At 43.0% G+C, this 21,244-nt stretch overlaps 2 protein-coding genes across 4 annotated transcripts in view; one reads left to right on the plus strand and one right to left on the minus strand.

Moving 5' to 3' along the window:
- The first annotated feature begins 145 nt into the window (after positions 1 to 145).
- Positions 146 to 4,650, plus strand: CCDC17 (coiled-coil domain containing 17). Its single transcript, XM_061122040.1, is given in 12 exon segments — positions 146 to 1,047; positions 1,157 to 1,379; positions 1,473 to 1,635; positions 1,808 to 1,891; positions 1,988 to 2,157; positions 2,349 to 2,484; positions 2,487 to 2,826; positions 2,943 to 3,040; positions 3,193 to 3,396; positions 3,567 to 3,777; positions 3,851 to 3,961; positions 4,257 to 4,650. Coding segments are annotated over 12 exon segments (2,337 nt in total). The 5' UTR covers positions 146 to 723; the 3' UTR covers positions 4,530 to 4,650.
- A 1,436-nt stretch (positions 4,651 to 6,086) lies between these two features.
- NASP (nuclear autoantigenic sperm protein) overlaps positions 6,087 to 21,244 on the minus strand; it is a 29,055-nt gene continuing 13,897 nt past the window's right edge. The window contains exons 2-15 of one of the 3 annotated variants that reach the window (XM_061122038.1): positions 21,065 to 21,115; positions 18,556 to 18,666; positions 16,315 to 16,395; positions 15,158 to 15,267; positions 13,463 to 14,443; positions 10,178 to 10,257; positions 9,455 to 9,540; positions 9,270 to 9,343; positions 8,592 to 8,780; positions 8,288 to 8,454; positions 7,842 to 7,898; positions 7,666 to 7,743; positions 6,822 to 6,884; positions 6,087 to 6,279 (exon numbers count right to left, since the gene is read on the minus strand). In XM_061122038.1, the coding sequence (XP_060978021.1) occupies positions 6,199 to 6,279; positions 6,822 to 6,884; positions 7,666 to 7,743; positions 7,842 to 7,898; positions 8,288 to 8,454; positions 8,592 to 8,780; positions 9,270 to 9,343; positions 9,455 to 9,540; positions 10,178 to 10,257; positions 13,463 to 14,443; positions 15,158 to 15,267; positions 16,315 to 16,395; positions 18,556 to 18,666; positions 21,065 to 21,115 (2,209 nt within the window). In that variant the 3' untranslated portion in view covers positions 6,087 to 6,198. Of the gene's footprint in view, positions 6,280 to 6,755; positions 6,885 to 7,665; positions 7,744 to 7,841; positions 7,899 to 8,287; positions 8,455 to 8,591; positions 8,781 to 9,269; positions 9,344 to 9,454; positions 9,541 to 10,177; positions 10,258 to 13,462; positions 14,444 to 15,157; positions 15,268 to 16,314; positions 16,396 to 18,555; positions 18,667 to 21,064; positions 21,116 to 21,244 lie in introns of all 3 variants that reach the window. The other 2 variants (XM_061122037.1, XM_061122039.1) reach the window with 2 other exon arrangements.

A 21,244-nucleotide genomic window follows, 5' to 3' on the forward strand; every position in this document is an offset into this window, starting at 1 on the left:
CTTTCTATATTTGATTTCCTCTTCTGATGGATTGTGTTCTCCCAGAACCTTCTTTCCTGGGCTGTGTGGATTATCTTGATGGGGGCCGGGGCGGGGGGTGGGTTGGCAGGAACTGGGAGTTGGGGAGCCTTGGTGTGACTTGGTTATGCAAAAGATGTTACCTCCAGAGAGGCATGGTAGATGGAAATGCATGTTACTCAACCAGCAAATCATGGTTTCCAGGCACAATCCCTTCTCAAGTATTCCCTGGATGGACAATGACATGTAACTTGGGATACATCCACTTGGGCAAAACTAGAAGAAAATGACACTTTTCTGCCAGAGGCTATTAAATGACCAAGATGGAGTTACATGATATGGACTCAGCTATTCTAGGAGGCAGCTGTTTGCTCCCCTTTATTAAATGTAGGCAGGAAAACCAAGGTGTGGTGGTTAAGAGACTTGCCTATAGTCACACAATGAGGTGCAACAATGTTTTAACAGTGTTTCTCAAGCCAGGGACTCCTCCCTAAGGTGACTAAGCCTTCCCACTCATTCTCCAGACCTGCCCACACCTGAGGTGGTTGCCCAGGGAGCTAAAGCTTCTCCCCAAACAAACTTGACCTGGTAAACGTGGTCTTTCCTCTCTGCCTTTGGCTATTTCATCCTCCTCTCCCTTTCCCTCTACCCCTCTATCCTGTTTTCTCCAGGTCTTGGCTGGTGTCAGGAAAGGGGTCCCCTCCCATGGCCTCCCACTCCAGGGAGCCAGGGCTCCTGCCCTGCGGGTCCTGTGACATGGTTTTCCGCTCTTGGCCCCTGCTGGCCACCCACACTCGGCGCTTCTGCATTGGCGGTCAGACCCGGGAGGTGACAGTTGGAGCACAGCCCCCAGTAGCCACTGAACCACGGGTACCCGGGGAAAGGGCCTCCATGGTCATGAGTGGGTATTGAAGTGACTAACTCAGCATTGCTCACCCCACACCCCGTCCACAGGTTGTGCCACAAGAACACCAGGGCCTCCCGGACCAGGAGGCCAGCAAATCGGCTCTGAAGAGGCTAACAGAGGAGGTACACCTGGCTTTCCCCACGGGCTCAAAACAGCATTCCCCCCCAAACTTAGAGATCACGCGTGGGTCAGATTACTCCAACAGAGGCTGCCGGTAACTGTTACCTCCAGGTGCAGCGGCTGCGGCTGTATCTGCAGGAAATGAAACCCTGGATAACAGAAGTCCCCAGGGGGCCACAGGGGCCCTGGAGGTGTTCAGAGGCGACGACTCGGAGCGCCTACTCCAAGGCTGCTGGCAGCCTGGGCGAGCGGCTGCTGGCGCTGCACTGGACTCACGCAAGGCGCGTGGCAGAGACCGCGGCACAGAGCTGGGCCCTAGAGCAACGCGGCGAGGGTGAGGGGACAGAGGGGGGCTAGGGCCCACCTTTCCCCCTTGGCCTGAGGTCGCCCGACGGGAGATCGCCTGACTCGATCTCTTACCCCTCAGAACTGAGCCGGCGCCTCCAAGGTTTGGCCCGGACCGGGAACGGGAAATCATGCATATTCAGTCTGGAGCGGGAGCTTCGAGAACTCCGGGCAGAGACAGGGCGAACGCGGGGAGCTGTGGAGGAGTTAAGGGCGCACGTTCAGCAGTTCCAGGCCAACCCGGTGTAAGCAGGGCGCGTGGGAACCCAGGAGAGCCGCGCCTGCGCGGGGCGGGGCTTGGGCGGGGAGGGGGCTCTGCCTGGAGGCCGCGCGGGAGCCGTCGGGAAGGGGCGGGGCTACCGGAGACCCGCGTCTTGATCTCTGAAGCGGTCCCAGCGCCGCCGGTCCCCACCTCAGCACCCGGCTGAACGCCTTGAGAGAAGCAGAAGTCTGTGGTCCGGTGCTACAAGCCACCCCAGGGACTCTGCCTGCGGAGATTGGGTGAGGTCCGGGCCCGGGGACGGGTGAGGTCCGGGCCCCGGGACGGGTGATCAATTCTGGTAAAACGCTGCTGCCTTCTTGTCCCGTACTCCCTAGGGCCCTGCGTGAGGCCTACATTCGAGGCGGGGGCCGGGACCCCGGCGTTCTGGGCTGGATGTGGCAGCTGCAAGCGGAGGCATCAGCTCTGGAGCTTCGGCGGTCGCGGACCGGCAGGGGTGAACAGGAGCGGGCCAGCCAGAAGACCTCTCTGGAAAGAGGAAAGGGCGGTGAGGGAGGACGCCTTTAGCTTGAGAACCACTTAAGTAAAAGTCCGAAGTAGAACACTTGTCTTTGTGGTGGTGGCAAGACTGTTAGCCGACAAGTCGACCGTGTTCAGAGAGTACCAAGGCTGGAGAGCTGCTCAGAGCAGCTGGTCACCAGAGATAAGAGGTGACAGGTCACATTTGTTTAATCTCAGGAGGACGGGCAGGTGCTGCATTCAAGGAGCTTCTAGCAGTGGAGGCTGAAAACCGGCGCCTGGAGGCAGAAATCCTGGCTTTGCAAATGCAGAGGGGCGCAGGCCAGATGCCCTGGGGTCAGTGAGCACCCAGTTCCACCCTGTCTAGCCCTCCCCAGCAGGCCAGGCTCAGAGAAAGGGGTTAGAGGGACCATGCACAGGGAATGCGACCCGTGTCTGCGCCCCATCAGTCCGTGTCCACGCGCATCTCCAGGTGTCCGCATGGGTTTGGCTCTTGGGGATGAGGTATCTCAGCCCAACTACTTGCTGCGTCCTGCTCAAGGGCCCCGGCTCTTCGCTGTACCTAGGGTGCAGGGAGCCGAGACTTGCGGCCAATCCGAGCCCACGCCTGAGGAGGGAAGATCGCCTCCCGCCTCCAGTGGCTCCCCGGCTGCCGCCCTCCACCGGAGTCCTGTTCTTGGGTGGCGCTGAGAAGGCTGTGAGGACCGGGGGTTGGGATGGGGGCAGTTCTGCTCTGTGCAGCTGGGGGAGCCCAGGGAGCATAGTGTCTGCCTGGGAGGCTTTCTGGAGGAATTAACTCTCCTCCCGGCTCAGTCGCAGCTTCCTGGAGCCATGACCAGAAACCTGGCCAGGGATCCGTACTACCTCCTGCCCTCTAATGACGTCCTGGGCCCTGCACCCTACGACCCCGGGTGAGGCCTGCTCCCTCCTTCGACATCCTCTGTGACTTGGTCACTGCTGCTAGTTAAGGAGACCCACTCAGGCCAGCTAGGATGGGGGAACTGCCTGGGGGGTGGGAGGGTGAAGTACTGGGGTGTGCCTTTTTGAGACCTGTGTTTCCTAGGGCTGGCCTTGTCATTTTCTATGACTTCCTGCGGGGCCTTGAGGCTTCTTGGGTTTGGGTGCAACTAATGACTGGCTTGGCCCGAGATGGACAGGAGTCAGGAGGGTCCACTGCGCTGCCCCCAGCCCTTTGCTTGCCCCCACCTCCAGCTCCTGGGCCCACCGGCAACTGTGCCATCCTTGCCAGCAAGCAGCCTGTACCCAGGTCAGTCCATGGGGATTATTTCCTTGGTGCTTTTTGCCACAGTTGAGGCTTGTCTCTCATTCTGCTGTATTTTCTCATCTGTATAACAAGGACTCTGGCTCTGAGGGCCAAGTCCTAGGAAGGGAACATAACCACTTCTGACTCCTGACACGTTTTTGGTTTTGCTCTAGACTGCCACCCTCACCATCAGTAGCCTTGATCTGTGAGCTCCAGGCCTGGCAGGGGCTAGCATGGGCTAAGGCACCACAGCCAAAGGCCTGGGCCTCACTAGTGCTATTTGACCAGAATCAGAAGTTGCTAAGTGGTTGTTGGCGTCTCCCACTTCGGGCCCTCCCTCTGGACCCCAGCCTTAGCCCTGGGCAGCTGAACGGGATTCCCCAGGTGAGTGTGGAGGATAGGGGCTGGGTCTGCTCCTCCACGTTACAGATGCAAGACCATTTCACTTTTCCCCCAGGTTAATCAGGCCGAGCTCTTTGTGAGACTGGTGAATGCAAGAGATGCAGGTGTCCAGGCCCTGGCAGAGGTCAATCCAGCAAATGCCCATGAGTACCAGTACCCACCTCTGGTGAGGGCCCAACTAGAGTGGGGACACCACAGGTGTGGTTGATGTGGTTAATAACCAGCCTTTGTTGACTACTATGTACTTACCAAGCCATTACTAAGTGTTTTCTGTGAATGAACTCACATGACTCACATATCCTATTAGGTCCATACTACTGTGTCAACAGACAAGGAAATGCGAGCACAATGAGGTTAACCTGGTTCACAGTAAGCAGTTAAGGTGGTGTGACACCAGACGCTGTGCTGTTAACCTCTATGCAAACCGATTGCTACAGATCTACCCTCTCCTTGTTCCACAGGTACCCAACTCATCTTCACCGGAAGCCAGCCCCCTCGCCCCAGCAACTGCCTTTGTTGACCCCCCTCCTCCCGAAGATGCCTGAACCAGCAGACTCAGGCATAAAGAGGGTTTGGGCCCTCCCCACTGCTTTGACCCACCCCCACTGGTTCTGAGTCCAGAAGAAGGGGGTATGAGTAGCTTAATGTGCACAAGACTGGGGCCTAGACTGAGGCCTCTTCTGGGATCTGCAGCTTTACTAACTCCATGTTCTGACAAGTCTGGAAACAAATAGAGATGTGAACACATAACATGTGCTCCAATCCCATCTCTAACTTCAAGCACTTGGCCTTTCTTTACCTATTATCTTTTTGTTAAAAAAGATTGATGTGAGGATTAAACACATCAGGCTTACAGTATTGTCTAGCATATAAATTCTTTGAAAGGTAACTTGGAGACAGTCTTTCATTCAGCTAAAGGAACTCTATGAGCTCCTCCCCATGTTTTTTTTTTTTTTTTTTTTTTTTGCTAAAGCCACTCTTACTGCCCACTTATTTATCCCAGCTTCTTCACATCCTCCAGGAAGCCTTCCAGGCTCTCAAGGTGTCCATAAAACAGGGAGCTTCTGTAGCCTATCTACTTAAAACAACCCAGTCATGTTCCCCCCAAGTTGGCAGGGGGGCTCATCAGAGGTGAAATCCAGCTGATATTACATTGGGCCTGGCCCCAGACCCCAGTGTCAGCAAAATCAAAGGCTTGATAATTAAGAGCTGCCTTTGCCTCCAACACTGATGTTCAAACTCCAGGTTCTAACCTGCTATCTGCCCAGTGCAGCAAAGTAGCCCTGTGAGTGTTGGAATTATCAAACCCCCTTAGGTAGTAGAGGGCTGGCACTGTTTGGAATTCAGATCCTGCCTGGTATAAAGCAGTTTCTTAAAGGTCAGGTCAGAGGCAGCCAAGTCACAGATCTTGCACTGGCTCTGCACCCTGGACATAAGCAAGTGCCCAATGGGATGGCTTCAGTACCAGTGGCCTAAGCACCAGCACCCTTGGACTGGGCAGCCAGAATTGCTGAGCCAGTTTCCACCTTTCAGCCCCACATCCCACTGAAATGCTCCAGGCGGCCCAGGATCCCACTTTAAGATCTTTAAACACAAGTCCAGAGGCCAGAAGCATTTTAGCATCTTTATTTAAGAAGTCAAAACTGTGGACAGGTAACAATTCCAACTGTTGATATTTTCTGTACAGAAAGGTTCAAATATAACAATGTAACTTAACCAGCCAGTTCGCCCCACAGATTCTTCCAACCACATCCAAAGTGACCAGTCAGTCCCTCAGCCACTTGCAAGCTCAATTTTATACAGTTAGCACAACAGTTTTCCTCAAGGATCACTCCCCCCTGCCCGCTCCCCTGCCCCAAGTTTTCTTCAGTTCTTTCTCCAGGACAGGATTATGGCCCTACTTGGAGACCAGGTGGATACCAAGGTGCCACCCAAGGCCTGGCATAGCTGTTATTAGCTCACAAAGTCCATCAAACAGTATCAGCACCAAAGAACAAGACCTTCACTAAGTCTTGTTTTGTAGCCCCTGTCCAGGGAGAGCACCACTCAATTTGCAAGACAGCCCAGGTTCAGAGTATTTATAATGGAAAAGATATAGCACCATTGGAAGATAAGGGCCTGCAGCCATGCTTGATTTTATCACCTCCACAATAGACAGGAATATGGATTAGAACTTCGAACAGAGATCAATACAGAGGAGGACAAAAACACAAAAACCTTTGGCCACTGTATAAAACCCAGAGTGCTCCAAGGGGCACAGATTAAGCCAAGAAAAAAAAAATCAAAGCCTCAACCTTTGCTTACAATCTTTATTGAAGTTATACAAAAAGAATCCCCGAAAAGTGAAAAAATACATTATATACAAAAACACTTTCCATTGGAAGGAAGGCTCTGCTCCCTCTCTTAACATGCGGTACTTTCAACTGTAGCTCCGGCCTCCACTGTCCCCTCCACTGCTGCCCGGCTTTCAGCTTTATTCTCAGCCTGGAAGATAAACAAGGAGCCTGGGCATAAGTGACCCTACTTTAAGCCGTTCTTTCTTAGGCTTGACTGAGGCCAACAACTGAGTTGGCCTCAGTCAGAGGAACAACACAGGTCCCTTAAATTCTGCTTTGCTCTCTACACTAAAAGAGATCACAAGTATACAGCCATTTCCTAACCTTTCTAATAGGGCTGATAGAGCCAGTGTTCATATATTAGAAAGAGGAGCAAGCAAAAGTGACCGAATGGTCTTGGCAATCAAGTGTCTTCTCACACATTCATTAGAGGGGTACCTGTGTTATGTATTTGACAATGAGACATCTTACATTTCATAACCAAACTGTTTCCTGTACAATCATTGTTTTTATGAAAAGTAACCAAATAATCCAAAGATCAAGTTGGGGAACATGCATTGGTTTCCCCAGGCCCTGAGAACAAGGGAAATGAGGCAAGAGTCCAAACCCTGCTTAACTGCCCACCTCCTCCTCCATGTTTTCAGAAACTTCAGTTCCACTGGAAATAGTGTCCCCACTGCCTCCATTCACCTCCGGCTCTTGTTTGGCTTTCTTTGCATCATCTTTCCGGGGGCTCTCTTCCTCTGGTTTCCTCTATAAAGATATAATTAATTGTGAAAGCTTCACAAATGTGCTTACTGTCTTTAAAAAAAGGACAATTATAAAACAATTTTGTAACACATGCCTCTTCCCTATGGTACAAAGATTATGAACACCAGGATTCACAGCTCTAGGGGTCTCCCGAGTCACAGCCTGTCCTCTGTCCTCTGGTATGCCCAAACATACCAGTTCAGCCTCTCTAAGGATGAAGAGTGAGGATAGGGATGAGGAAAAGACAACAGTAACCAACCCACAAATCTGAATTTCTACTGGTGAGTCAGGAAGCAAAGTAAGAGTGGAGGCTCTCTCACAAGTTTAGGGAGGTCTGCTGCTGAATGACTACTGTAAACCTGCCAGTTTCCCAAGATGGGATGATCTGACCAGTGGCAATCTGACCAGCAGCTTTCCTAATAGCCCCTGGACTAAAATAGAACAGTGTTGCTAGAAGACATATTTAATGGAGAACTAGCTTCAATTCTCACTCACTTTTGAAAAATGACTCTCTATATATATATTTCTTTTGGCTGCACTAGGTCCTAGTTGTGGCACTCAGGATCTGTGAACTTTAGCTGTGGCATATGGGATCCAGTTCCCTGACCAGGGATCGAACTCAGGCCCCCTACAATGTGAGCTTGGAGTCTTACCCAAAACAGATATCTTATTGTACCAAGTATTAGGGATATTTATGTGAAAGGTAATTCTCATGTATCATTTGGAGGGAGGGAAATGCAGAGTAGGAAGAATATAGAAAAGAAATGATCACATGTAGATTTACCTTCTTTCTGACAAGGTGGGAAATATCAGTAACACAATTTGATGAGGAAGCACCATCTGCTGGCTTTCTACTGGCAATCTGGGCAAAAAAGAAACCTTTGTTAGCAATGTACTGCAATATAAGAAATATACACTGAGGCCTAATATTTAATTGACAAAAATCACCTGAATACCCACCATGGAAACCGAAGAGCTTCCTCCACTAGGGGTGAAACCTGAAGTAGAGCTCTCCACCTGTAAGAAATGACAAACCCAAGTGGGTCCCAGGATAGAACCCACCAGGTCACCTACCTACAAGCAACTGACTAAGACTTCAAATACTAGCGGCCTCCATATGGTAGCAACATCACTCACCCTCTCTACTCAAACCCACGGTCACACAGTAAATAGCTGAGAAAGAATTCAAACCCACCGCCTGGCTCCAGAGCATACTGTCTTAAGCACTGTATTTACTATTTGAGAGGAAATTGTATAGACTTCTCACATTCCCTCTGACATCCGACTCCCTGGAAACCAAGTCATGAGGAAGATTCCTAGCAAATGGAACACTAGTACCATGATAAAGGGCCTTCAAAAATATCCAATGTGTGACTGCCGAAACTCCACAAGGAAACCAAACAAACCAGAGTTGCTTTCAGAGCCAGTTCAGCTACATTCCCACTACGCTGGGACTCCTTTGCATCTTCTATCTTCTCTCTAATTTCAGGGAGCAGCTCCTTCAGCTCCTCAATTTCTTTCTCATATTCAGTAGGTGATCCTTCAGCCTCCTTCATCTGCTCATTTAGTACAGCTAGAAAGAAAAGGCTGAAGTGATCAGTAAGTAATAGATGACACAATGGACATGAGTTTGAGTTTAAAGAAACATGAGTTTCTTTTAAAAAAAAAGAACTGTCAATACTGGTGTGGAAACAGCTGATGCACACTCACCCATTCTCTTCTCAATGACCTCAATAGATTTGCTGAACTGTGCTACTGCTTCATCATACTGAGAGTTGTACCCATAGGCCAAGCCCAGCTGGTAGTGAGTCTCTGCAAGGAGTCGATCATGGGCTTCCAGATACTGTTCCTGGAGGTTTAGGCAAGCCTGGAACTCCTCCACAGCTTGGAGGTAATTCTCTATTAAAGAGAAAAATAGCAAGCAAATATACATTTAATATACAGAACTTCTAAAATTCCAGACCATCCTGCAGAAACGTTTTCCCATGTTATATTTCACTTTTCTTTGTAGTATCTCCAGGACCCTTGACTAAAATCCATCAAAACAACTTAAAAAACCTATTGGGAGGGAGTTCCCTGGCGAGCCAGTGATTAGGACTCTACATACCCAATGCAAGGGGGCCATGGGTTCACCCCTAGTCAGGGAGCTAAAATCCCGTATGCTGCACAGTGCAGCCAAAAGAAAAAAAACCTACTGAGAGACTTTCATTTAGAGTATCATTTAAAAGACCATTCATTGTTCTAGGAACCATAAGGAATCTAAAACACCTACTGTCCATTCAAAACTAACTGCCCACAATTCAAGTGAGCTGGATTTTAAGGAATTAGAGGAAGGGTAAGGCAGGTGGGGAAACAGTATGTTAGAGAGTAAAACAGAAAATGTATTACCAGATTCAACACTAACTTCTCCAAGTTTAAGATGTGCCTGTGCAGCATAAAGCTGAGCCTCCTTTGTGTCTTGCCTAAAAGAAGGAAAGATAGTTAGAAACCTTAATAACATCTGACCAAGCCTAACTGCTTTGTTTTCAACTGCCAAACTCCCAACCTAAGCCTAAAAGCACCAAGAGTTTTACCTTTTAAAAATGATCTTTGCTAAATCCAGCATATCCCAGGCAAGCTCTAGGTTCCCAATCTCCTCCTCTTCATTTTCTTGAAGGGACTAAAGTATATCCAAATCATTGGTGTTAGGCAGAAGTACAAGACAGGCATCTTTGATTACAAATCAAAATGTATAATTTAGTACAGCTGAGGTGAAGGAGCAGAACTAGTATAGGATTCAAAATTCAGAATTTTCTCTCTAAACCTACACAATGGACCCCTACAAAGTCTACCCTGTATCACCTTATGTCAGTTATTGTTCAGTCACTAAGTCATGTCCGACTCTATGCGACCCCATGGACTTCACACCAGGCTTCTCTAGCCTGCACCATCTCCCAGAGCTTGCTCAAACTCATGTCCACTGAGATCGTGATGCTATTCAACCATCTCATCCTCTGTTGCCCCCTTTTCCTCCTGTCCTCAATATTTCCCAGCACTGGGGTCTTTCCCAATGAGTAGGTTCTTCATATCAGATGGCCAAAGTACTGGAGCTTCAGCATCAGTGATAGTTAGCAATGGTATGTTGGGTCCTGTCCTAACTGACAGGACCCCTAGGACCAAATGGATCTGTCTATTTCCAGCATGAAAAAAGGGTCCTCAATCCCTAACGAAGAAATGACTATAATAATCATGCCTACACTAGTAAACCATAGTCCTAGAATCAGAAAGCAGATAATACTCAGCAAATAATAATTCACCTTGTTTTCAAGAGCTGAATCATTTAGTGTTTCTTCAGCCTTGTCATTTTCTTTATCCTCCTCTTCTGAGCCCTCGGTTTCTGCAAGCAAAAATTCTTCAGTATTGAGAATACTAAGCATAACGGACAAAGATGACAAGACAAGTCAGAAATGCCAATAAACATGTCAAATGACATATATTCTGGGGTAGGACAGGCCAGATCCAAGCCAAATCGGGTAACATTTGAACTGGATATAAATAATAAAGTCAGTGGTTAACAGTCTAATTCGAGTCTAATCCAGACTTAGCATAATGTTAAATAATTCAGACCTTCAATGACCAACAGGCTGTGTTTCTCTTCTAAAAGTCAACCTGCACAGTTCAGATCAAAAGAAATTAACTACTGACTTTGATTCACTGGCTAGAAACTCCCGTCTACTCAACCAGAGTCAGTTGGAGGCCTCAGCCAGTATTCCTGGGTTCTTTGAGCCGACTGTCAGTTAATACTAATAAGGCCAAGAAAATACCAAAAGTTAAATTACTCCAGTCCATTTGAAGCAAAGATGCTCAAGAGACTAGCTTTCCCACAACACAGCTGTGGAGAGAAAAGCATGGCCCTCACCACCTCTCACCAATGAGCATGCCACACTCCAGCCAGCTCCAGCATGTACAGAATCTGCGTGAGCAGTACCACGTTATTTCACTCTCCAGGACCATGTTAAAATCTGCAGCCATACCAACACCATATTTCACCATACTGACAAATACAAGTTAACTGCCTGCGAGGACAGGCTGCTGATAAATAGCTCTACACATTTGGGTTCAAACAATTCATGAAATGGGTATAATGTGCCTATTTCTGCCATCTTTCATTAAGCATTTAACACCATCAGAAGAGCTCAAATACTGTCTCCTGACTAAAAATTAGGCATTAGAGTAATGAAGTCAGGTTAGAAAACTTTTATCTGTCTACCAATATTTCTTTAGGATGGAAACAGGCAAAGAAAAGTCGTATAAATTAGGACAAACTAAAGTCCTAAGAACCAGTTAAAGTTACAAGTTAACCTCTATAGCAAACACTGTTTTATAAGGTACCTCCCTTTTCTCCTGTTGACCATGTAATTTGGTGCTTCTGAAATGTAAGTACTCACCACCACATATCAGTACCTTTCCGTGTCCAAATTTCGAAGTGGTTTGTGTACTTAGCTTCCTAACTTTAGGCTAGATGGGCGGTCTTATTGACTTTGATGATGAAGCCCATCCTCCACTAGAACACTACAGGTGAAACAGATTGAGTGTATTTCTCATAAAAAAACCAAACACTTTTATCTTCCCAACTTGCAGGAAAATTTGACAAAATGTTGCTGTTCTATATTCTTATTTATCTGGTATCTGTTCAACTCATACCAGCATGCTAGAAAGTGACATCTATTTTGGAATAAAATGTCTAGATATTTGGAGTTTTAAATCAAATTTTTAAATTAAAATTCTTATAATGGTCTGAGAAAAATACTTGTTTCTCTTGAGGAATCTGCATTACCTTCATGGAGTGGTGGAGAGGAGCTAGGTTAATGAGAAAGCCATTATTTTTCAACCTGGTAATCTGTACCCAGGTATTAATAGAAATGCACTGAAGGCCTCAGTTAAGAGATCTGTTTATTTTCTAAGCTTCTTTGAAAGTGGAATCGTTTTTGTAGTATGTCATCCTTCAGAGAAAGAGAAACGTTTTATAGATACCATTTCTCTAATCTTATAGCCTCTTCAAAACAATGTGGCGAGAGCTGTGCAAAGCAGAAGAATGACTCTTAAATACCTCTTCAAGGGGTTTTAAGAGAAAACCTCTTTCAAGATTTTTGCAGGCTAGTGCTACCACATAAATTTCTGACAAGAAGTGGGTTAAATGAAGGGATGAAAGTTGCCTTCCTCAGCGTGAGGCATTCTGGGAAGAACACATTCACATCAGATCTAGGGTCATATTCTGGTCCTATGATTTACTGTTTGGCTCCAAACAAGTCACATAACCCCTAACCGTCCATTTCCTCATCACTATAACTGGAGTAATACTAAGTACTACACAGTACTGTATTTTGGAATCAAAAGTAAAGTAATGTATGTGAGAAACTCTAAGACATGAGAGGTTTTTTTTAAAACTGAGGAATTCAGTTCTGTGCTTTTTCCATACACTCTCCTAAAGCCCAATGAGCAGCCCAATGGTGCTACCGTTTAGCCAATTCATTTCTCGTTACCATGCTTGTGCTGGCTGGAGTTCAAGGACCTGCACATAGGTAGAAGGAAGTTAACCAAAACTAGCTACAGATATTGATAATGGGTCTTTGAACATCTCAAACCTAAGAAAACTCAAAGTAGTCAATTATATAAGTAATTATGTGTGTGTCTATATATAAGTAATAACGATTAATTGGACTATACCTGTGGTTATTAATACCAACGTTAGATGAATCTTACAGACACAGCAGAATCCTCAAATGATAGTACAACTCAAGTCAGACATGCCAATTATGTAGTTGCTAATTAGAGGCTTATACATCTTGATGAAATGGAATCATAATTAGACCAATGATATGATACAAAGCATTCACACTTTGTAACATTCTAAGTAACAAAACAGTCAGTTTAGCAGCCAAAGCAAGCATGAAATGAGGAGGGAAAGCTGTAAGAGTGCTTCACAGTTTTCAATTATCTTTTGCAGGGGGCTAATTTAACTAATGTGAATAAGCCTCTAAACACTTCCTGAAGACTGAAAGTAAAGATTACCAGAATTCTTTCACTCTGGTGATAAAACATTCAAGGGTAAACTGCCTTCACTTAAATGGCATGCCTGCTTAAGTGCATCAATTCAGTGGATTCTACTGCTTTAATCCTGCTTCCTAAAGCAGAAAAAAAGGAACTGTGTGAACAGTAAATTTAAAAATCCAGAGGCATGCAAGTGAACATCCATTCAGCATTCTCTGCCAGCCTAGCACACTATTTCCCTACCTACTCCACCCCACCACCCACTTTTGTTGGCTAGTAGAGTGCAACAAGTTACTGATAGCTAGCCAAATCTCAGAAAGGCCTATTTTGCAGTTAGTAAAAGCGTTAGTCTACAAGCCAGCTAAAGACGACTTGCTTTTAACTTGCTCAACTTATCACCACCTTCTTAAACTACTCCCATTTTCATTTAGCCCTTTCCTAATCCAAAGGCAGACGGAAAATTCTGAATGGAAGGCTGACTTTTACCCATGATTAGTGAGTCAAATCCAGAATGTACTCCACCCACTGCAGCTCTTGTATGTCCCGGTTACCTTCACCCTCTTTCATCTGTTCTTCTTTGTCTTGTGCTTCTTCATTAGCAGCTATCTTAACTTTGTCTTCAGGGGATTTCTCAGTAGCCCTCTGGGCCACCTCAGTCTCCACCCCATCTCCAGTTGCCTCAGACTCTTCTACAGACAGCTTAGTCTCCTGGCTAGGAACCAACACTTCCCTGACCTTCTCTAGTCCTGAGCCATCTTTTGTTCCTATCAGTCCTTCTGCCTTAGTTTGTGGTTGAGTGGAGGCACGATCCCCTGCAGCTGACAGTCCATTGACTGCACCATCCTGAGGGAGAACTGTGTCCTGCCCTCCAGGCTTCTCAGAGACTTCTGATCCGGCTTCTGCAGCTGAAGCATCTGCAGCCTGTGTTGTCACCTCTGGTGACTCTTCGGCAGAAGGTAATTCTTGCCCTACCAACTGCTCAAGAATAGCCTTTCCTGGCTCACTTTCAGAGGCAGCTACCTGCTCCTTTGGCTCATCCCCACCCATATCCACTGGCTTGACTACTTCTATCTCCACTGGAGTGCCCTGCTTTTCTAGAGTCACAACAGGTTGTTCTTTTGAAGCTTCTTTTGGTTTCTCCTCTATGCTCACAATTACTTCTCCCTGACCCCCTTTTTCTCTGCACTCTTCTTGGACATCAGTTCCAGAAACTGATTTTCCTTCCTCAGCACCCGGTATTTCCTGATCTGGCTTCTTAGAAGTGACTTCAGCTTCACTCAATCCTTCTGGTGCTGCTGCTCCCTTTCCCTCTTCAGTGGTTTCAGTTAACTGATCTGGAGTTGATTTAACTTTTTCCTGTAGTTCCTCTGCAGGCTCACCGATATCCATATCTTCTCTTCCACCCTTCTCCATTTCAGTTTCCTGTTCTTTATCCATTTCAGGCTTTACCAGAGACTTGTCTTCTGTTTTTTGGGCTTCTTTTTCTCCCATGGCGTCATAAACCTGTTCTCTCAACTCTTCCCTTGCTTCCTCTACATGGTTAAAGAACATGAAGCATAAACATGTCTTCGAGTTTAATGATAAAGGCATAAATGGAAACTAAAAATACATTCCCTTTAAACCCTCAAACAGCCTGGCTTATGTTTTAAGATGGCCTACAAATTACCTGCCCCCTTCAGAAAAGCAAAGGGAAAATCCCAACTAGCAGAGCAACTTACTGCAAAAGAAACCCAAGCTCCTTAAATTAGGTATTATTTTACTTGAGCATTCTAATTATCAGTTAGGTAAGAGATGCCAAGCTTTACATTCTCCTCTCAACACGATATATATATAGTAGATCTGATATGTAAAACTCTAACAGCAAAACCCAGATTAGAAATTAACATTTAATTTTCTTAGACACAAAAAATGTAAAAGGGCCCCAAAAGTCCAGCCATTAAAATAACTGAGCTGCAAACTTTTAAAAATTTACATCAGAAAAATATTTTAGGTTATTTTAATACTCAGAGTATCAATTTAAAAACTAGATTTATTTAGGAAATTAAGTTATCCCCTTAAAAAAGCCTATCATCAAAAAAAAAAAAAAAGCCTAACATCAGTTTTACTGAGACCTCCCCCGCAGTCTCCACCAGATGCAGGTGTAGCCCCAAGAGAGACTATTATAGATAAGGAGAGCCCTATTTCCATCGCTTATACACAAGAAATATACGTCGCATCTCTTGAATGTCACATGCAACTCCACATACCATCTATGTTATCATTATTTTCTACCAGAGATTCTTCTTCTGTTTTTTCTCCTTCCTCCTCTTCCACATGCACACCTTCCAGGGCATTTCCCAACACACCATTCTCCATTCTAGCAGAACAAAAGGAGAAAGCACTAAAGGTATGATGGCTAGAACCTAAGTCTTTTTAAGAAAGAAACTTAGTCCTGTATTACAAAAGCAACAGAAAAGTAAGTACAGGGAATATAAACTGTAAGCACTCATGAAAGAAAAGCAATGATCAAAATGAATATAAACTAAGGTTTTAGGAGCTGAAGAAAATAAACATACCCTTTTATCCAGCCATCAGAAAAACCACTGATGACCCTTATCAAAACGGCCATGTTTCCCAAACTTCTCATCCACCTATATCCCTAGATGGCCAAAAACATTCTGGCAAGATTTTCATGACAAATCCTTAGACTGCTCTACAAAATTAGAAAACTTAGCAAAAGTGAGAGATTAAATAGATTACAGATTATTTGCTACTCTGTGTACCCTCAATATATTTTATTCTGGTTAATAAATTCTGGTGGAATATCACAACAACTTTCCAACAGTTAAGACTCCTTATCCAGAGATGATTCTTCTGTTTTTTTTATTTTAAGACATTTTCACATGCCAAGTGTTTTCAAATGGTCCTTCAGTCCATCCTTGTTATGGATGATCACTATGGGCTAGCTGAGAGTGTTTTTAAAGGTTCCCTCTCTAAACTAGACTTTGGTAAGTTATTGATTATTCACTAATGGAAAGATCTCTACTTCTAATAACTGTAAAAGTCAAAACTTAAGTATAACTTTACTCTTTTAAGTGACTTTCAAAACTCCCATCAAGGGAATTCCCTGGAGGTTCAGTGGTTACAACTCCACACTTCCACTGCTGAGGGCAAAGGTTCAATCCCTGGTCAGGGAACTAAGATCCCACAAACTGTGCAGCACAACCAAAAAAAGAAAAAGAGAAGCAAAAACAACCCACCAATTTTTCATCCTCCTTTCTAAACCCTCTGAGTAAAACCAGTCTCACTCAGTTCCTGTGAAATCTCAAGGCTAGTAAATAATCTTAACAAAGAAACTTAAAAGTTTTTAAATAAATCATTATGATACAAACATCTTACTTTAAACTTAGCTTGAAAGACATACCTTGCCAACTCCAAAAGTGATTTCCCATAAAAAAAGAAGGCTTCTCCACATTCATTAGCTGTCTCTCCATACTTCTTACCTCTAAAAAGAGAATAAACAGCTAGGATCTGAATTAAATTTCTATTTTTTCTAGTTCTTTAGCCATAAAATGACATTTCTTCTGTAACACATCCTTCTAGGAAACCAATACTCTCCCCTCCTCTTGAACTCAAGGTTCAAGGGGACTTTAAGAAACAATGATTAAGTTAATGTTGCCAGTTCTTCATCTATATAGTATATATCATAATTATGTACTTAGATATATAATAGACATTATATAATTAGAATATATATTCTAAAAACACATCTATTTGCTACAATATATAATCTAAGATCCAAGCTATTAATAGGTATTTCTCCTAATAAAAGATAGGGGTCGATATAAGCCGGATTATTGTTAGGAGTTAAGACAGCCTTTGGCTGGGACTAAGGCGTGAATCACGTCCATAGAAAGGCATCATGATAAAGAGTTAATGTTCTTCAGAGCCTGACTGCCTAGATTCAAATCCTGCCTCTAACTTTAAACTTTAGTAGTTAACTTAATCTCACAATGCCTTAGTTTTCACATTTATAAAATGGAAATGTTAAGAACCACTTAGGTCTACTGTATATAAAATCATTCAAAATAATGCTTAGAAATACAGATAGCAATATATATACCAAGTTTAGCTATTAATACCTATAAACATGGAAGAAGCAGAGGGAAAATCACAAGTATAATAAATAGGAAGGAGGAAATACTTTATGTGGAGTAAAAAGACTAGCTTTTACGGTAGTAAAGGATCTGCAGAAATCATGCTAAGTCAGGTCAACTAATAGCCTAAGGGTCTAGTGAGAGTAACCAGAGCAACTAAGCATAAAAGCTATAGTGATGAAAGTCATGTTTAAGGGAAGTCTCTTAGATTAGCAGAATGCATCTCAAATTCTCCTCAAATACCCTTAATGGCAGGACAGTGAGAAAACTAAACTTTTCAGTAATCTGGAAGGAATAAGCTAATAAGTTTGTCTATGGGCTCGATCTTAAAAATTTAGATTTTAGCACTTTACAATGTAAGATTTTTACATAAAAACACCTAATTACTCAGCATCAGATGAAACCTGGGCCCTACCCTTAGCACAACACTGAATACCAGAACCTCAGCTCTTCAGGCCCCGATGATGACAGAGAGGCCAAAGGCCAATAAATCAACAAGAGATTATTGCAGGCATCCAAGAATAAGATTCTGTTCTAAAGGGAGTGAGGGTTAGGAAAAAAATGCACCAATATAACCCTGACTGACTAAATAAAAGGAATGAAGAAGCCAAAGACTTAATCAGTAAGCTTCAAACCTGAAACCCAGGTTTATTAAGCATCTCTTTCATAAGGACGATTTCTTCAATTCCACTGAATATAATGTTATCAACTAATGAGCATGCATGACTGACTTCAATTGCTATTGGTAATGGTATTTTTGAGAAAACAAGTCACAGGCTGAAAGGCTACCACTTAAAAGACATTTTCTCTCAGTGTACAAAGTACATTAAAGTCTTTGGCTAAACTAAATCACTCTTGAGGCACTAAGACTAACCTGTTCCCCCAAGATACAGATATACATGGCCACCTGGTGGTCAACTACCAATACCTAAGAAATTGTACAGGTAACAAAGGTGCTAAGAATATATGAAAAATGCTGTGCTAATAACAGCATTAGTGAGAGGGTGACTAACCATGCCTTGCTTGGGATTACGGACTTTCCCTGGATACAGAACTTCAAGCGTTAGAATAAACACAGTCCTACTATACAGGTATATTCAGTACCCTGGGATATATACTTAAAGGGAAAAGGATATTTTAAAAAATGTATATATAAGTATAACTGAGTCACTCTGATATACAGCAGAAATTAATATAACATTGTAAATCAACTCCACTTCAATTAAAAAGTAAGTTAAAAAAAAAAAAACACTTCCACTGTTAAAAATGGAACAAATCTCAGAACTGGGACAAATTAGTTAGTGATCAACAGAAAACAAATTTCATTTACTCAGGAAAATCAAAGGCTGAAACTGCTATACGTAAGTTTTATAGGAATAAACTCATACATGAAAAATCTTTTTAAACTCTTGCTTTTCATTCTTCTTCCCATTAAACAACTTTTTATGACTCAAGTTTATTAGGAATGTTATATCAAAATACAAAATATACCAAAATACAGTACTTACAAAAGACTAGCTGCTTCCTGGAAGGCATTGACAGCTGCGGGAATATCACCCATTACCAGATGTTTCTGTCCTAATCCCAATAGTTTCTTAGCTTCACTATCCACATCCAGACTGCAAGAAAAAAGATTTTTCAGGTGTCATATGCTTTTAAAGTCAACATTTTTTGAATACCTGCTACATTTAAACCATAGTATTTTATTTCCTTAAACCTCTCAACTGCTCTGGCAAGGCTGAGCTAACCCACAATCTATCACTACAAAAGCTCACTACAAAGTCTGCGTAATCAGTTTGTCTGTTGGTCATCCTTTCAAATCCAGAATTCCATGAAAATTTTAATTCTTTTTAATGTATTTATTTTTCATTGAAGGATAATTGCTTTACAGAATTTTGTTGTTTTTCTGTCAAACCTCATCATGAATCAACATGAATCAGGTATATATATATATATATCCCCTCTCTTTTGAACCTCCCTCCCACGTCCCTCCCCACCCCTCTAGGTTGATACAGAGCCCCTGTTTGAGTTTCCTGAGCCACACAGCAAATTCCTGTTGGCTATCTGTTTCACATATGGTAATGTTAAGTTTCCATGTTACTCTTTCTATACATCTCACTCACTCCTCCCCTGTCCCCATGTCCACAAAGAAAAATTTAATTCTTAATTCAAATGGTCAGTGCTTTTCCCAAAGACAATCATCTTACCTACTTTAGTATGCAGAAGTAGCATTCATACTTCACATTTTGTCACACAGATTATAAAATCATTTAGTGAAGGACTGAGAATAAATTAGCTGGTATTGCTTTCTAATGGACATTCCTAAGTGAAACTGGTAGTGCACTACTTGTACTGCCTTGACTTACGTTAAATAAAGGGCCAGCAAGTTTATCCACCATTGCTTTTTTCACCATCAGTATCAATGTCAACACAGTCAAAAAGGCAAATGTTCTTCCAATTACAAAAAGCTTTGATCTTGCAGAATCTCTCAAAGGGTCTTAGGGACACCAAGGGCATACAAACTATACTATACTTTGAGAACCTCTGAACAAGAGCATGGACCCACATCCAAAAGAAAAGAATGTACGGGTACAGATTTAAGATAAAGTGACTTAACTCAAACAGGGGCTCTGTAACAACCTAGAAGGGTGGGGTGGGGAGGGAGATAGGAGGGAGGTTCTAGAGGGAGGGGACACATGTATACCTATGGCTGATTCATGTTGATGTTTGGCAGAAACCAACAAAATTCTGTAAAGCAATTACCCTTCAACTAAAAAATAACTTTAAAAAAAATTCCCTGCCTATTGCTGATTCACTGAACAATCAAAAATTTTTTTTAAAAAGTAAAATCTTCAAGAGCAAGAAGACAGGTGATGGTATCAACTGTTAAGAAAAAGTTGCTCAGCAGAACAGAACAACTTGGCCAGGGAAACATGCTATAGTTGCTGGGCAGTACTAAGTAACCATTTCAGGTCAGTTGTTACCAATTTATGAGACTTTATGTTTTTCCCAACTATCCTTCATGTTTCTCTCAGAATCAGATTATCATACTTCTTGAAAGATCATAAATGCTTGTAACATTAATAATTACCTATCAGCAGTGTCCCAGGGGTTAATTAAATAGCCTAGCTATATTTACACCTTATGCTCAGTCCAGAAATTTAATATCATGGTATATACCAAGATTAACCCTCTAAAAGTTATGTGAATGTGTTTAGGATCAATCCTGAGCAGTACTCCTTCCACCCAAAAACAAGACTAACTCACAAATCATTAGATAGTATTTGTAGAAGACATAGTTTAAGTAACCAAGATAACAAAGGAATTTAAGACCACAATGTAAAAAACATAAAATAATGAAAACCAAAAAAAAGAAAAACTTAGACTCAAAAAAACCCCAAAAGATGTGCATATATTTTGCAGAAGGATTAGACGGAATTTAGAACAGTGGTTTTCAACGACTAAGTGAGTTTAAGATTTACCAGGAAGTTTTTCTAAAACACTCATACACTCAAAGCTTAACAAATGAAATCTCCAGGAACGCAACCCAGGCATTTACCTTTTGGATAAGCTTTCCAATTACTATGTTTCCTCTGCTTAAGAACTATGGTCACATCAAGATGCAGAAGTTACATGGAAATACATGTGGGCGCAATATAAAATTTACAACTTTCAACAAGAATTAACAACAAAATTGAAAATAGCAACCTTACAAAACTGAGATCTAAATCAGTAGACGTATTCAAACAAAGAATAAGCTAGCATTTGCCAGGCATGCTGTGTACCAAGTAAGGAGCAGAATTAAACAACTTTTAAAATTCAAATATTTTAATCAAATACAAAAAACCCTGATGACATCACTGTCAGGACTCCATACTTTAAAATGAACAAGTACTTTAATATTGACTCTCACTTGTTACCTATTAAAGATGATAAAACAAACTGCCCTCAAGTTACACAGCTCTTATGTCTATGTTCTAGATATAAATCAAATCACACCACTGTAAATAATCATACCTCTCCACTTTATCTGCAGAAGTAGAAGGAGCAGGGGCATCTTCTTCAATTCTGTAAAGAAAAATTAAGGGGAAAAAAAGTAAAAATGAAAGGCTATATTAAGACTAGAAACTTAAAAACATAAAGCCATAAAAAGAGCTATTTATTAAATGTCCAATATATTCAGATCTTACAGAACAT

The sequence above is a fragment of the Dama dama genome, chromosome 20 (assembly GCF_033118175.1).
Source record: "Dama dama isolate Ldn47 chromosome 20, ASM3311817v1, whole genome shotgun sequence".
Classification (NCBI taxonomy): Eukaryota; Metazoa; Chordata; class Mammalia; order Artiodactyla; family Cervidae; genus Dama; species Dama dama.